Genomic DNA, 18396 nt, shown 5'->3' with positions numbered 1-18396 from the left:
ACCATTTTATAAATATGAGTTATTTCTGAATAAAAAATGCATAATTTTTTAGGATACTTATAAAATACAGAAATTACAAATTCTTTAACAAAAATCAATTTGTGTGTATCTTTTAAAACAAAAAAGTTATGTCTTTCTTTCGAAAGGGAAAATACGACCACAAATCTTAATTTTGAGCAAATATACAAAATTTTGACCTCATTTAACTCAAAAAGTAGCACATGAAGGTATATTTTTTATTGCATATTTGATTTAATCAAACAAAAAATAGCCTATATGGAAATTTTCATCAAACTTTAAATACGGGATCAAAACTGTATCGTATGCCCTTAAAATTATGATAAGGAATATAGCAGATATATGTTTTTAATGGAAATATACCCACAAGCCAGTGGCGGATCCAGAAATTTTTATAAGTGGGGGCCCACTAATAGCTAAGAGGGGGCCCGATTTAGTCACGCTTCAGTGATTCCCTATATAAGCAACCAATTTTTTTTCTCTAATTGGGGGCCCGGACCCCCTGCCCCCCCTAAATCTGCCTCTGCAAGCTAATATATTATGTATGAAAAAAAATACCAAACCTGTAGGAAATATGTGCTAGTTTGGTGAATAATATTCAGCCTTATTTCAAAGAGTTGCGTATAACAATAAAATATAGTCACCCTGTTCCCCTTTTTTTGTGAGAGAAAAAATGGTTGATTATTTAGGGAATCATTAAAGCCGGACTGGAGCGGGCCCCCTTTTATGCATTAAGTGCCCCCTCCCCCTATATGAAAATTTCTGGATCTGCCATTGAAAGTGTGACGGGAATAGATCCAGAACTTTCTATAAAGGCGGGGGCCGCTCCAGTCATGCTTCAGTGATTACCTATCATCGTATTAACATTCCTTTTGAGGCCCAATTCTAAAACGGACAGGGAGCCTCGATCCAGTAAGCTTGTCTTGTCTATTGACATCTGTATAATAATACTACTGATGAAAATAAATATTTTCATGAAAATAAATATTTTCATGAAAATAATAGTGTTATTAACTGGTTGTGTCTGTATTGGCACTGGTATAGATTCAAGGTTTGCTGTTTTGGCCTCGCCGAGACCCGTAGGGTCGAGGTCCAATACAGCTGACCGAGAATAGTACCATTACCAATACAGAAACAGTCAGTTCATACCACTTTTATTAAATAATCCAACTTTTGCAATACAGACTTGTTCTGAATGCTATATTAATTTACATACATCAAATGTGAATATATATAGGGCCAATACTTCCAATACGGACTGGCAATGATGTGAATATAGGGCCAATATTTCCAATACAGACTGGCAATGATGTGCATATAGGGCCAATATTTCCAATACGGACTGGCAATGATGTGAATGTAGGGCCAATATTTCCAATACGGCGGACTGGCAATAAATCCTGAATCACATGCACAATATATGTTTACATGTAATTCAGGATTCATTGCCAGTCCGTATTCGAAATATTGGTCCGGGCAGGAAAGCACAATAGATAACGTGATGTATATTACCAGGGCAACGTCACCGGAGTATGACACATGCCGTTTTGGTAGTATTAGGGCTGTTTTAATCGTATTAATATTGTTTAATGATGTAATGTATACTCTTTTGTCTCGCAATAATACACACAAATTTAGGCTCCTGGCACCGGCTCAATTCAAATTATTAATGAAGGACGTGTATCATTAATAAAGTTATCATTTCTATAGTTTTGGAACTATATATATATACATTTATCAAATAAATACTTATAAAAATGCATTACACTATATATGATACAAATCGATCCCATAGGGTCCTATACTATATAGAATCTTCTAAATTTGTATGTCTCTTGACCCAAGAAAATGTAACTCCTATGGAAAACTGGGCTGTAAAATTTGTGACTGTTTTGAATTCAGGAGATCAGGTTTAAACACTGACACTAAGTCAAGTAAATAATGTAATTTTATTCTTTTATTCACAATATATGTGTTTTTTGGCTCTGATTCTGACCAATGCTTATATTCTAAATATATATGTATATGCCGCTATTATTGTTGTTGTTACCAATTATGTAAATCAATTGTATTTGATTTTATATTTTATGCTCTTTATGGGCCCTATAATTTGGGAAATAAAAATATTCTGTTCTATAGACATCATCCATCTTTTGTTTCCTAAAAAAAAACCTGAGTATTTATATATATAATCCTCACGCAAAATCAAAATACTTGATTGGGTTGTTAGAATAGAAAACGTGCAAAATAAAGGTCTCAAACATAAAGGATAGGTAAAAACAGACTGGAACAAATAAAGGCATGATAAAGAATATATAATGGGGTGCTTAAATATGAAGAAAAGAGGATTATAGACAGGAAATATAAATTAAGAATAGAGAGAAAAATACTTTTAAAAGAATACAGAAATGAAGGACCCCATACATACCCTCATACATGTGCATGCCTCAGATCTGATACGTTCCAGACAGAACGTGTATCAGTTCCTATCAGGGTTTTAGCTAAAATAGTTGGAATTCGTATACAGCGAACGTAATGTGAAAAAGGAGGACGACTGAATAAAAAATGATAACCACAATTCAGCTAACTGCGCAGCAACCGTTACATTACATTTCGTTTGCATTGAATAGTTAAATAGATGCATTATACATGTTATATATATGAGGGGATGGTGTGAAATGAATGTTCCTAGGGGGTCATTCATTTGTGTCATGCTTTAATTTTTCGACCAATATTCTCTTTTCTTCAGTTACATTTTAGCTCCCTATTTTTTTTTTTTTTTTATTCTTTTATCATAAAATTGAGAATGGAAATGGGGAATGTGCCAAAGAGACAACAACCCGACCATAGAAAAAAAACAACAGCAGAAGGTCACCAACAGGTCTTCAATGTAACGAGAAATTCCCGCACCCGGAGGCGTCCTTCAGCTGGCCCCTAAACAAATATATACTAGTTCAGTGATAATGAACGCCATACTAATTTCCAAATTGTACACAAGAAACTTAAATTAAAATAATACAATAAAATTGAGAAAGGAAATGGTGAATATGTCAAAGCGACAACCACCCGACCATAGAGCAAACAACAGCCGAAGGCAACCAATGGGTCTTCAATGTAGCGAGAATTCCCGCACCCGTAGGTGTCCTTCAGCTGGCCCCTAAAATATGCATAATAGTACAGTGATAATGGACGTCATACTAAACTCCGAATTATACACAAGAAACTAAAATTTAAAATCATACAAGACTAACAAAGGCCAGAGGCTCCTGACTTGGGACAGGCGCAAAATTGCGGCGGGGTTAAACATGTTTATGAGATCTCAACCCTCCCCCTATACCTCTAGCCAATGTAGAAAAGTAAAAGAATAACAATACGCACATTAAAATTCAGTTCAAGAGAAGTCCGAGTCTGATGTCAAAAGATGTAACAAAAGAAAATAAATAAAATGACAATAATACATAAATAACAACAGACTACTAGCAGTTAACTGACATGCCAGCTCCAGACCTCAATTAAACTGATTGAAAGATTATGTCTTCATCATATGAATATCAGGTACAATCCCTCCCGTTAGGGGTTTAGTATCATACTATCATAAAATATATGAGAAGAACATAACCCGTGTCATGCCAACAACTGTTTTTTTAGAAATAAATGTGTTTAGTTCCGATGCAAAGACCCTATCAGTGAATCAATGTTAAAGCCAAACTATGCAAGACTAACAAAGGCCAGAAGCTTCTCACTTGGGACAGGCGCAAAAATGTGGCGGGGTTAAACATGTTTGTGAGATCTCAACCCTCCCCCTATACCTCTAGCCAATGTAGAAAAGTAAACGCATAACAATACGCACGTTAAAATTCAGTTCAAGAGAAGTCCGAGTCTGATGTCAGAAGATGTGACCAAAGAAAATAAACAAAATGACAATATTACATAAATAACAACAGACTACTAGCAGTTAACTGACATGCCAGCTACAGACTTCAATTAAACTGACTGAAAGATTATGATTTCATCATATGAACATCAGCTAGGCACAATCCTTCCCGTTAGGGGTTTAGTATCATACCATCATAACATATACGAGAAGAACATAACCCGTGTTATGCCAACAACTGTTTTTTGAATAAATGTGTTTAGTTCCGACGCAAAGACCCTATAAGTGAATTAATATTAATATAACGCCATGTTTATAAATGCAGGCTAATTTAGTTTTAATTTGAAGCACAGCCTGATTTGATTTAATTAGACCAAGATGCAGAAGAAAAACATGTATGACTGAAGTAGTTTAAGTATTATATCTGGAGAAACAAAAATGTAATGTTTAAAAATTATTTAAAATCCCCATATTGCATGACTGATAAATTTTATAGAGGCCACCCCTCTTTAAAAGCGGACGTAATGTAGAGAAAATACATTCTTTTAAGGTAGCACAATACAAAGATTTCATAACTCTAACTCCCAAGTTGTAAAATGCAGTAACTTTCTTAATAATGCTTGAAAATTTATAAAAGTGGTAGTTTTGGATAGGTAACAGATTACTCTTTCAAGTTAATGCAATGTTCGTATTATGCAAGAATTATGTAACCAATTATAATGTTAACTGTGTCTAAAATATTTTTCACCAAATTTCCACTTTCAAATGAAATTAGCTTCTGCAGAGGGTTGATTTTATTATATGTTGTTCCTATGGCCATTAATTATTTACAAAAGGGTGTCTCCGATTTCAGATAGAATGTATAGTACAAATTTTACACTTAATTAAACATTATCTTCTTTAATGTGGTTAGGATGTTAATACTAATTACAAATGTATTAGAGAATGGAATCCCATAGGGACAATTTGAGACACCCTTTTGAAGCCCATGATGTGTTGATTAAGATTTGGTTAAAATTTCCTGTATTGTTAAAGAGATGATAGAGCTAAATTTATTGCCACTTATTACATAATAATTGATAACATAATGATTGCATAATAAAAATATTGCATTCATATAAAAGATTAATTCTTTATCTATCTATATATACCTCTTTTATTATTTTTTATCCATCCATAAGAAAGTTACAGCATTTTAAAGGTTAGTGATCGGAAGTAAAAAGATCTTTGTATTGTGCTACCTTAAACCTCATAATTTTCACTATCTTATACGTATGTATCTCTGACATGTCTATTTATAAATAACAATTGCACAATCAGCTGTTAAAAAAATATTGAATTTTCTTTCTTATATTATACACATTTCTTTCACACCGAAAACAAAATCGATAATTATGTCAAGTTACACCTGTTGAAATAGTGTACATTTCTGAATACTTAAAGCTAGTAAGAAATAGTAAGAAACAGCTTTGTATAACTATATATCTACATTATATCTTATGAAATACAATATATGAAAAGTTACGTGGCCTTCGCTGAGAAGAAATTTCCAGAACTTTACGTAAAGAGTATTTTTAGAAACGATTTCGTCAGACGAGGGCAATTCCTGTCGTGTTCGAATACTAGTTCGATAATATTTTCCTATACTACAACACTAAACATACAACATAACTGCGTTCGAACATACACTTAATCTATTTTTGCTGATGCAATTTTTAAATAACCTTACATGCTTTAAACAGCTGATATCTATCGAAACTAAGTCATATCGCAATTCAAGTTCTTAAAGAAACGTAGTGTATTCAGATTTTCTTGCAGCCGAATAGAAACATTGAAAGTTAACAAAATAAAGAATAAAGTGGAAACGCAATTATGGTTCGATTAATGTGTCAGAATTTTATTTGTCAGGACGGGGGAGATACGGTGGATCAAAAAAGGGCCGAAAAAGCAGTGACCGCATTATTTAAAACAGAAGACAAAACTACATTTCAGACATTCTTTAGTGAAACTGATAGTGGCACCAGCAGTGATAGCACAACTCATGAGGTTGCACGAGATGGAGAAAGTGACACAGACGAAGAACGTCTAATTATAGAGATCAAAGAGGAAGCTATTAGAACTGGACAAACCGAATCAGAGGTAAGAAAACGGAATTTCTTTCTCGCTTTTGGATTTTCGGGTCAGAGGCCTCAGGGCCCGCCCCCTTTATGGAACTACATGCATGGTTAATGCACATAATTTTTGTTCGGTTTTGAGCTTTGTTTATAGTTTGAGGGTCCCCCTTGTTTTCCTTTTTTTTCAGTCTGCATGTCGTTCTTTATTTATTCGTCAAAGCTTTGAAATGCAGTAATAAAGTACATTTAAAGTTTAAATACTGGTAATTTGATATATACGAACTTTATTGCGTAATATTATATTTGTATATATGATATATACTTGTAAGGTAAACAACCGAGGCTAAGAAAAGTAAACAAGTTTAACAATCTAGATTATACATATAGTTATGACGAAAACAACAAATTTAAGATTGATTTTACTTGATCGTCGCGGTATGCATGACTCAGGGCAAGACAATGGGGTTCATTTCTGTATTCTGTACTTTTTTCGCCAATTATTCTTTATCTTTAAAATTAATGGCTATTCTGTAATTACTTAATTGATAACTGTATTCTAGACATTAATAAAGTGGTCTTTATAGTTTCACCCAATTCTTTAATTTTGCACTTATTCTTTATATTTAAGCACCCCATTATTCTATATATATTAAAAATGTATTGTTGGGTTTTTTTTACGAATTTTCTCTTTTTTTTATTTTGTCCATTAATTATTCTCTATTCTGTAAACTCCATCTGTCGTGACATTTCTACTACGAAATATCAATTTAAAAAAGAGGAATCGACGTAGTCACGCTCTTCCGAAGATTTCAAGTTGAATTTTAGAGCAATATTAATTTCACATGAATTTAAATATGTTTTTTTACGTGAGCCTATATGTGTAATTTTCAAAATATTTTCTCGTAAATGTATTTTACTTTAACTCAGTTTTATCTTGTCATGCAGGTTAATAACCAGAGGAAAGACAGAAGAAGGGAAAGAAATAAAAGGTCAGCCAAGGCCTACAGGAAAAGGAGGCGAGAGCATAAATCTACTGTAGATGAGGTAGGCTTATTTTTGTTTTGTTTAAAATTATTAACGTCTCTACGAATTGAATTGAAACTTGTTAAAGAATATCAATGACTTAATAACAAGAAGGAATTTGTATTTGATGATTGACACAGTGCTAGCTGCTTCATGCTGCATCTGACAACACAAAAGGTCTACTTATATCACGACGTATATCATAAATCCTGGCATATGTCAATCATTCAAGTGACAGTGCATGATTCAATAATATTTTAAACACCGGTAAATTGTAGTATGCCTAGTGTCAAGTGGCAAATATTTGAAGTATATTCAGTGTAACAGAAATCAACAATGATACCAGGCAACCTGGTTATAGAACGTGATACTGTCGTTGTTACCCCCTTTTTTCACACACGCACAAACATATAACGGTCATCGTTCCAGTAATAATATTAAATTGGTCAAGATATAGTTTATTGAAATAGAAAATTCAGTATCTGTAGAGTATAGAGGCAAGACTTCAAATCGTCTGTAAATTTCAAAGGACAAGATATTTAGACGTTTTAAGTTTGAAATGGTAAATCGAATATTTAAGAATTGAATGCTCTTTTTTGTAAATTTATTGGGGTGTAAAAGCGTTGACCGAAGTACATTTTGTATGAAGCGCTTCCACTAAAAATGTGCGCACGATCAACGCTTTTACAACCCTATAAAGTTACAAAAAAAAAGCATTCAATATATATAATTACATTTTTACCTATAGGATCATGAAAACACGCCTTTTATCAAGTTTTTATTTCATTTACCTGTGCACTTTATTGTGGGACCTCGTGTCATCATGAATGAAAAGTTTTATTGTGTGATACAACTGATTAAGGAATAACACGTGATGCACAGTTAGCCAATCAGAATAACGTATTATAGTGAAACATACATTTAGTGTAATTATTAACCCTTGCAGCTTATGTATTTGTTTTCTCGTGCAGGAACCATGCAATGATAGGGAATAGTTCACTAATAGTACATAACAAGTGTTATTTATGTATTCACATCCAAAAATGCAATATTTAATGTTCATATTCTTTTATTTTCAGACCTTAAACGAATTAATGGAGAAAAACTGCCTTCTTCGCCAGCAAGTTGAAAAGATTGAAGAAGAGAAGAACATCGTTTTGGGAATGTTGAAGACGAAGATTAAGATTCCTTGGCCTTATCCAATCTGGATGGGTCCATATCCCTCAGGGATGTCGTCAACAATGGATGGTTCCATGTCTAACCAAATTGGCATGAACTCGGTCATCCAAGAAGTCACCGTGGCTTCGTGAAGCTGCAGTATGCTGCCATTTTGTGGATGAAATACTGTCGCTCTAAAAGTCACGTGTTACGCAATATGCACGCGCGTCTCGGAGACAAATGTCGTAAAACATTATAGTTTGTCACAACTCATTTTTACGCAAGACAAACTTTTTCTTCAATTTACATTTGTCTCCAATCCATTTATAAGACAGAATTATTGTTGTCAAAGAATAATTGCTATATATTAACCCATACTGATAGGTGTATATGATATCTGAAAATTGCATGCTGAAGTAATTTTGCACGTTTAAGAATACAAACGTCTCCCTTTGACATTGTCTTATATTTGTATGTACATATGTAAATAATATTATTGTGAGCGACAGAATCTAATTACTTATTGTTCATGTTACATGTTCGATTTTATAATTTAACGTTGCTTTGTAAACATCTATAATCTAACTAGAAAGATTCAATAAATAGATGTTAAAAGGGTATTTTGTTTTCTAACTTTTCTTTATGGACATGACACTAATTAATAACCAGATTATGATTATCATTGAAACCTTATTTGCTCACTTGGAAGATTCCTATCAACTGCTTTATAGCGAATGTAATGACTGAATTCATTTTAAATTGGCTAATTAATGTTGCATCTGAGAGTCATGTTTCATGTATGGCATACTAAATAATAAACATCCGGTGGGAACTAGCAACTAGCAAGAAGATGTGGTATGATTGCCAATGAGAAAACTAATCACAAAATACCAACTGATTTTAACTGCTATAGGTTACATACGGTATTACCACGTTGTAAGCTATAAAAGGTGATGAAATAAAAACTGCAAAACAGTTCAAACGTTAAAATTAATTGATTTATGTAAAACAAAATACAGCAATGAACGAAATGCAGATTTATACAACAACAATAAACGAGAACCACTGAATTACAGGCTCCTGACTTGGGGAAAGGCACATACTAGTACATAATTTGTCGGTGTTAAACACATAAACACACCTTCCCCATACATAGGACAGTATTAAGTGTATAAGTATAGTAACATTTACAAACTATTTAAATTAGTTAAAAGGGGTGCAACCCATCAGATTGATTCAAAGCATAAAAACGGTATGTACGTCATGTGACATGTTATTTATTCATCCCTACAAAAAAAAATTGGTACAATCCTGAGGGTACTCGGAGTTACTGACACATAGTTGAAATCCAATAATTACTATAAAAATCGTGTATCCAAGACGGGACCAGTTCTCTTTGAAAACTTCTTCCATTGCTTCAAACCTTCAATACATGCTTAAATTATATAAATTACAAGAATAAGGAGATCTGGTATGATTGGCTATCAGATAACAATTCATTAAATTTCAAATGAGGAGGTGGATGATTGCAATTATAAGCAACCCTACGGTCTTCAGTAACTAGAGAAAAACACATATTGTGACGGCTATAAAAGGCCCGACATAAAAAATAAATATGAAACAATTCAATTGGAGCCTATTCAGAAAACTCTTACTGTAATATGATATTCATAGATTTTTTTATAGCGAATGTCCGCCATCGATGCCACCATTTTGACACCAGGCATGACTTATTGTTTATAAACATTTCATTTTCAAAAAAGAAGATTTTCAAAGCTAAATATATCCAATGGGAGACGAAATGAAAATTCATTAAATGCATTATTTCCGAATTAATGGTATAATTAAGTGTAAATTTGATAAGTGGTTTTACCGATTTAATGATCGACCTGTGCCAAATGATTTGAATAGCTCACACAGCCCCATATAAAAATAAGGAGATGGGTATGATTACCAATGATGCACCACTTCATAATAGACCAAAAGACACAGAATTTTACGACTACAGTTCACCGTATGGCATTTAACAATGAGTAAAACCATATACAGCTATAAAGGCCCCGACATAGCACATTTAGAATAAATCAAACGGAAAAACTAACGGCCTGATTTAAGTACAAAAAAAATCAATGAAAAGCAAATATGATGGTCAATTTGCTATACAAAGAAGAAAACAATGAGCGAATATGCAAAGAAACAAAACAAATGACTTCTAACCACACGATCTTCGTCCGGCATACGCACATTGTCTAGCTCTCGATCGCCCCGAATCAAAACTAATTGTGTGCATACAATAACAGAAGATCAATAGAACAAAATTTAACACATACAAGAACGCACTTATGGTAAACCATTTCATGAGACAAATGATGTACTCATTTCATGAGACAAATGATGTACTATGGACACATTCTTGTTTGTAGTTTATTAATAAACTACAAACAAGAATGTGTCCATAGTACACGGATGCCCCATTTGCACTTTCACTTTCTATGTCCAGTGGACCGTGAAAATGGGATAAAATCTCTAATTTGGCACTTAAATAAGAAAAATCATATCATAGGGAACATGTGTACTAAGTTTCAAGTTAATTGGACTTCAACTTCATCAAAGACTACCTCGACCAAAAACATTAACCTGGAGCGGGACAGACAAACGGACATGCGGACGAACGAACAAACGGACGAACAGACCAGAATACACAATGTACATAACTGGGGCATAATATATGGGGCATAAAACATAAATGCAAAAAATTTAAACATACTATTTATAAAGTTTGAAATCAGCCTATTGTGTAAACTGGTGCATGGGATGAAGCGAGAACTTCTCAGTTTATTGATAAAAGTCATAGTCTTGTGACGTGTGAAACAATCTACACAGGTTTCGATCAGTATTTGCGAGGAAAATGTCTTTCTTTCATCATGAAAGAACGATAACCGACGTTTAGGTTTTGATTTTTACATTGAGTTACTAGTTCAATGTACTATATTATCAATCTGTCACTGAGTCAAATATTTTTCCAGACACAGCCGACCCTGTTGCCCGTCCCGCTAAGCTTCCTATAACGCCTCCAACAGCTCCCCCAATAACACCTCCAACTACAGGAATCGGACAAACAATCTGACCAACGAATGCGCCAAGAAATCCAGTACCCGTTGCTACGGCAACTGAAGAAGCGGAACCACTGACTTTCTTTGTTACTTGTCTATTAAAATCCTTTTCACTAATAAGTCCGTTTTTCTTTTGTTTATTCAGCTTGTATATATCAATCCCGCAGAAAGCAGCTTCTACTGGAACTGAAACAGCAGCGGTAATTCCTGTTGATACACCGGCGGCTACAGCTGAAGGCCCAACCTTAGCAGCAGTTGTTGCACCTGCTTTAGCAGCTAACGCCGTAGCAGCGGATTTTGATAGAGCAAGGTCTTTAATGATACCTTGTTTCACAGCAATGTCAATCAGTGCGTCTCCTGAGTTGGTTATTACATTTGCTAGCGATATCGCAGACAAACGCGTTGGTAAATCAGACTGTCCGTTTTTTACTTTATTACGATGATCTATTCCACTTTCAATAATATCCATTAAAATTCGTTTCCCTGCACCGCTATTTTCAAATTGTTCACATTTAGCCTCGCCCGTTAAGACCCACGTGACGAACGATTCACAGTTATTGCTTGTTAAGCTATATTCAACTTCTCCACTTCGATAACGTGCTCTCAGATATGCCATCTCCATTTCATCAGCAGTCGACGGGTACTCTTGCCTCGTTATGAAAAATACACCAGCTGAAAAATCTAGTAAGATTGAATCAGTTTTGTCAAATCTTATCGTCTGCCGGGTAACTCGTGCCACTGCTCGAGCTTTCTTTGCAAAATTTCCAGGAGTATAATGTATGATGTCAACAGAATAAAAACCCACATCCAAAACGAGGTAATGATGGAAATATTTTACTTTACATCTTGTCCGCACAACTGCTACGTGTGTTAGATTTCGAACGCTGTTATGATATTCATACATATTGTTTATTTTTTGCGCACCTGTTGGTTTTTCCTATAAAATATAATAAATGAAAATGAGATATAGAAATTGCAAATACATGTGGCAAATACTAGCAATAATGTTTGTCTTTTATCAAATACCTTGATTTTAATTTCTTGCAAATGTGTTTGATAAGGACTTACATTAGCAAGACAACGGTGACACATGTAGAGCAGGATCGACTTAGCCTTCCAAAGCACCTGAGATCACTCCCAGTTTTCGGTGGAGTTCGTGTTGCTCAGTGCTCAGTCTTTTGTTTTTCTATGTTGTGTTTTGTGTAATGTTGTTTATTTTTTTTAACCATGTCGTGGTCAGTTTATGTTTGATTTACGAATTTGAATGTCCCTTTGTTATCGTTCTCCCATCTTTTATGTTTCTCTTAAATTCTGCTCTAGCATGACGATCCTCGACTGGTTGTACGCAATTCATATGACAAGATTTTCAAAAGAAACTTAAAGTATCTACTTGTGATGGGATGTTTAGAAATCCATTCAAGTGAGATACTTTAAGTTTAAAAAAAAAAAGAAAGATGTATAAAATTAAAATGGGGGTATATTTATTGGCTTCGTTCCAAGTTATTATACTGTACAGTTGCACAAATGATATCGGATATGTTCCTTACGTCGTAACTACAATCCCCTTCCCTTTCATGAATATGACCTACCGAATTAGACTATTTACCGGATTTGTAATCACTTAAGCAACACGACGGGTGCCACATGTGGAGCAGGATCTACTTACCCTTCCGGAGCACCTGAGATCACCCCTAGTTTTTGGTGGGGTTCGTGTTGTTTATTCTTTAGTTTTCTATGTTGTGTCGTGTGTACTATTGTTTTTCTGTTTGTCTTTTTTATTTTTAGCCATGGTGTTGTCAGTTTGTTTTAGATTTATGAGTTTGATTGTCCCTTTGGTATCTTTCGTCCCTCTTTTGTGAATAGAATATGAAAAGATTGATTTTTTTTGTATGAGTGGTAAAATTATTGATGATAGGTATTTATTATTATATACTTGTACTCTTGAGGAGTTTAAGATATATGTATATCAGATAGATTAATGTTGGTTTCCTTTAAATATAAACTTCCTTGTAGAAAGAACGGGTTTAATCACAAGCATTAGTCATCTGTTCATTTTGTTCTAGGTTTTGAATGTGTCAAACAATTTAAAGTTGTTTGTATGGCGTTTGAAATGAACAAAACACAAAAATTATGCACAAACACACATTGATAGCACCATTAGTATATATGTGCAAGATGGCGACAATTGCAATAGATCTATATCATATTGCAGAAAAATAAATAATAGACAGAATAAAGGCCAAAAATAGAAAGAATAAAAAATAGGGCAAAAATATCAAGAAAAAAGAAAAATGAGGTGCTAAAATTCAAAGAATATAGAATATTCTGTCAATACATATTACATGTATTACCCGTTTCTCCTTTTTATTAATGTGTGTTCACTATTGATCACATTCTATCCACCTTTCCAACCAAATGTCTTTGAAAAAGTCTGTTCTTATTGCTTATAATTTTTACTTGTACTGTTCTAGTCAGCAATAACACAGGTGTTTTTACTAAGCAATTTAAAACGGTAGATCTGAATCAATCAATGACTCAACTTTCGATTTTGGTCGTACATGTACTTTAGAAATATATAGACTAGTTACCCTTATTTCGAAATATTGCTAATACAAATTATGTATATTTAATTCCTTAATCTTTAACAATTAGATGAGTGATCAAACTTACCATGATTAATTGATGTGGAAGTCTGTTATTTCTCTAGCACTATAAGAATCAACTTTTTAAAAAATGTATAACCAAAAAGAGTCAAAAAAATGAACCAAAATGATTGGTTGATAAAAATATATAGTACCATATATAGGAACCATTACGTAAATTTATAATGACGTGATTCTGTCAAAGCAGGTATTGTATATTTAAACAGTTAAAGGACAAACAATAAATTGCTGTGTATCGATTATATCCAAAATTAGGTTTTATTTATATATTGCCTTGCGGATTGTATCAACAAATACATATACACTGCAGAAATTATCATGAAGTTTTATTAAAATATCACAAAAGAATGTCATCGACTTTAAACTCATAGAGGGTTTTGATAGGATAGAGAAGGAGTACAAAAAAAGTAAAATAATAGAGAACAGAGACAAATAGGTAACAAAGAGACCATACAGAATACAGAATAATGGAGTGATAATGAAAACAGAATGATACCTGGAGAAAAGTGGAATAACAATTTAAGAATACAGCCATTACGACCCCCACATCTAGGTTCTCACGCAGAAAAAACTATTCGATTGACCTTTTTCCCGATGACCTTTAAGGAAAACAAGGGAATGAAGAAAATATTGAAACCATCATTCTAAATAGTAAACAGATTTACCACACGACCATTTGATTAAATGGGAAAACTTGTGTTTGATAAGATTGTGCGGAAGTGTGATAAATTTCAAAACTGTCACTCAACAAAACAACTTGTTTTTTCATGACTCCAAAAATAGTTAATTCCACTATTTAAATAATATTTTATTACAAAAGTTTATCCCAAGTTATTAAAATTTGACCTTTCAATGTGAATTGTAACTGTCAGACTCCTGACACTGCATTTGTCATTGTTTAAATGCATAAACTCATCGAAATTGTGTAAACAAAAACCATTAAATCGAAATGATTTTATTTACTTCAAGACATCTTGAATAGTTTGACCTGTTCCTTTTTTCGCATAAGGCTGACTTCAAACAACCCTAACCTTCTTAGGAAAAATCAAGAAAAGCCAATTAATACTGTAAATTCAGAAATTATTGCGAGGTTTTTATTATTGCGAATAATACGACTGAGTTGTAAACGCAATAATTAAAACTCGCATTTTGTAATATTTTAACTGAATTAAGCATGACTTTTCTCAAAATCGTAAAAATTAGAATCGCATTCAAGTGTAAAATGAGAAAATCGCAATAATAAATGCACGCAATAATTTCTGAATTTACAGTATTCTGTTTCAAAATCAAAACCAGCCATATTGATAAATAAAGGTTATCCGATTTGGCTTTCGTATTATATCCGAAAGAAAATAAGAAAATAGAAGTCTGTTTTTCTTAACATAATATCCACTTTGATAGCAATTCTGATCAGTTGAATAGGATCCACGCATTATGTTCCTCGATCGTATGTCACGTGATTACATGGAGAGAAAGAAAAAAGAAATATAAACACGCCTTTTTACTTCATCTTAAAAGTTTAACTTGAATGGCAAAAAATAAAACAAACAAAAACATTGAAAATTATAATGTGATACTCAAAAATGCATAATATATGTATCAAGGGACGGTGTATTTTTACCTAAAAGAATATAAAAGATATGTTTTACTTACGAACTTAGTTGTTTGTCGCAACAGCTTACATGAAATCGATCATGACCACTTGTTTTCTTGGAAAAACATTATAAAGTGAAGGTTTAATCTAAACTTCTTTCCGACGTAAAGACGTTCTTTCTGCACACAAGTTTCCTTATTCGCGGGAAATGACACGCTAGATAGTATACGTCAGGGAATTTAAACACAAGTGCAAGTGTTTTATTAATACACTTCAATAAATAAAAACAGTCGGAAAGATGAATTCGTAACATAGTGTGCTAGTGACCTGGCTAATACTATTTATACGGGTCAGTAAGTTCCATATGGGGTTCGCGCTTCGCTCTCAACCCTTATGGAATTTGCTAACCCCGCTATATATCGTATTAGGTCACTAACACACTATGTAACCCAATTCTTTAATGTTGAACTTATTCTTTATATTTAAATATTTAAGCACCCCATTATTATATATACTAGAACACACCCGTGATATCGCGGGTCCGTGACTGAATTAAAGTATATAACTATGCGCAAGCCTTATTTTAGTATTATTTTTTATCTGATAAAGTCATGCCGATTATAAGATACACAGTTTTCTCTGCTTTCAAATCTTTCTGTTTGAACCCGTCGAACTGGAACTTATCAATTATTGGTAATATTAATTATTTGGATAACAAAAGGTCCTGGAATGGAGTATTTTTTAATCAACAGCATTGTCCTATGTTAGTTACAAATAAAGTTGAATTCTTTGATTCACTGTTTTATGTCATGCCCGCTAAGAAATTGAAAACGGTTCCTATATGCACCTTATTTTTAGTCCAGATTTTTAGTATTCGTATTGTTATCTTAGAAAGTCTTACTGATTAAAATACTACAATAGGTAACAATTTAGTAGTGTAAACCCTGTGATTATGATCCGTGTATATAGCATAATCCTAAATACACCGTTTGGTGGTGCACCTGTTAGATGCGGAACGTACACAGATAAGGTAATAGGTAACAGGTGAATATACTATTGGTATTACCAATGTCATTTCAACTGATCGGGCGGAGCTTACGTTTTAATTTGCATAAGGACAGTCTATTTGAAGATGTGTGTGATTAGGATGATTGCCGTTATAATTATTACTGATTTCTAATCACCTATCAGTGCCATCAATGGAATTTACAAAAGAATAACTGGACACTTCATTGATGAGTTTATCCTTAAACACCTATCTATAGATGGAATGGTTTATTATGAGCGAACCGGTAAACTCCGCCCAGTCAAGTGAAATAAATTGGCAAATATCGGTATCTGACTCGACCCGGAACTTCTAATTATTGGCAATACTAATTAGTGGAAAACAAAAGGGTCTGGAGTGGTGTAATTTTTAATCTACACCTTTGTACTATATTAGTTATATATAAAGTTGAAATCTTGTTTTTTTTTGTTTTTTTTTTTTTTTTGCCGAATTTTTTTTATTCTTTATTTTGTCCTTTATTCTCTATTCTGTAAACTCCATTTGTCATGACTTTTCTACTACGAAATATCAATTTAAAAAAGAGGAATACGTGGTCACTCTCTTCCGCAGATTTCAAGTTGACTTTTAGAGCAATATTAATTCCACATGAATTTAAAATATGTTTTTTTACGTGAGCCTATATGTGTTATTTTCAAAATAGATATTTTCTCGTAAATGTTTTTTACTTAACTCAGTTTTTTCTTGTCTTGCAGGTTAATAACCAGAGGAAAGACAGTAGGAGGGAAAGAAATAAACGGTCAGCTAAGGCCTACAGGAAAAGGAGCGATACAACAATGACACCTGGGAAGCTTGGGTTTACGGTATTAAAAATTGTCACTGTCATTGACACACACCCTTTACACACACACACACACACACACACACACACACACACACAAACATCAAACAATTGGTCAAGTTATGTTATTGAAATTGTAAAATTTCATAACGTTGGTTTTTTTTTAATTTAAAAGGACAAGACATATATAATATATATTGACTCTAACAGCTCATGTCTTTACCTGTGCATGAAACAAGCACAGAGAAGATATATATCATTTGAAGTCATTAACAGCATTATCAGTTTATAAACCCGAAATACATGCTTAATAGATATAGGTATGAGTGCCAATGAGACAACTCTCCATCCAAATTACAATTTATAAAAGTTAACCATTATAGATCAAGGTACGGTCTTCAACACGGAGCCGTGGCTCACACCGAACAACAAGCTATAAAGGGCCCCAAAATAACTAGTGTAAAACCATAAATGTTCATATTCTTCTATTTCAGACTTTAACCGAATTAATGGAGAAAAACTGCCTTCTTCGTCAGCAAGTAGAAAAGATTGAGGAAGAGAAGAACATCGTTTTGGGAATGTTGAAGACGAAGATTAAGATTCCTTGGCCTTATCCAATTTGGATGGGTCCATATCCCTCAGGGATGTTATCAACAATGGATGGTTCCATGTCTACTCAAATTGGCATGAACTCGGTCGTCCAAGAAGTCACCATGGCTTCGTGATGCTTCAGTATGCTGTCATGTTGTGGATAAAATACTGTCGCTCTAAAAGTCATTACGAAATATGCACGCGCCTCGGAGACAAATGTCGTAAAAGAATAGTTTTGTAAAGCTGATATTTTACGCAAGACAAACTTTTTCTTCCATTGTACTGACAATTTGCATTTGTCTCCAATCCATTTATAACACATATTTATTGTTGTCAAAGAATAATCGCTATATATTAACCCATACTGATAGGTGTACAGAAGATCCTTACATAAGTAATGTTGC

General features: G+C 33.4%; 1 protein-coding gene and 1 long non-coding RNA gene across 3 annotated transcripts; one reads left to right on the top strand and one right to left on the bottom strand.

The window, feature by feature from the left end:
• The first annotated feature begins 5607 nt into the window (after window positions 1-5607).
• Window positions 5608-18156, top strand: LOC143059558 (uncharacterized). 2 transcript variants are annotated; one of them, XM_076233079.1, is made up of 3 exons: window positions 5608-6031; window positions 6952-7050; window positions 17896-18156. In XM_076233079.1, exons 1-3 carry the CDS (start codon window positions 5765-5767, stop codon window positions 18124-18126), a joined length of 597 nt encoding a protein of 198 aa, XP_076089194.1. In that variant the 5' UTR covers window positions 5608-5764; the 3' UTR covers window positions 18127-18156. The 2 variants fall into 2 exon arrangements, with proteins under 2 accessions (XP_076089194.1, XP_076089193.1); XM_076233078.1 differs by lacking the exon at window positions 17896-18156 and adding an exon at window positions 8109-8807.
• On the bottom strand, window positions 10944-14035 carry LOC143059559 (uncharacterized). Its single transcript, XR_012973513.1, has 2 exons — window positions 13971-14035; window positions 10944-12237 (listed from the first exon to the last, which is right to left on the bottom strand). It is a non-coding gene; the product is annotated as an uncharacterized LOC143059559 (long non-coding RNA).
• Window positions 18157-18396: the final 240 nt, after the last annotated feature.

Source organism: Mytilus galloprovincialis, chromosome 14 (assembly GCF_965363235.1).
Source record: "Mytilus galloprovincialis chromosome 14, xbMytGall1.hap1.1, whole genome shotgun sequence".
Lineage (NCBI taxonomy): Eukaryota > Metazoa > Mollusca > Bivalvia > Mytilida > Mytilidae > Mytilus > Mytilus galloprovincialis.
The sequence above is the reverse complement of the archived record's forward strand: the minus strand, read 5'-3'. Positions and strand labels throughout refer to the sequence as shown.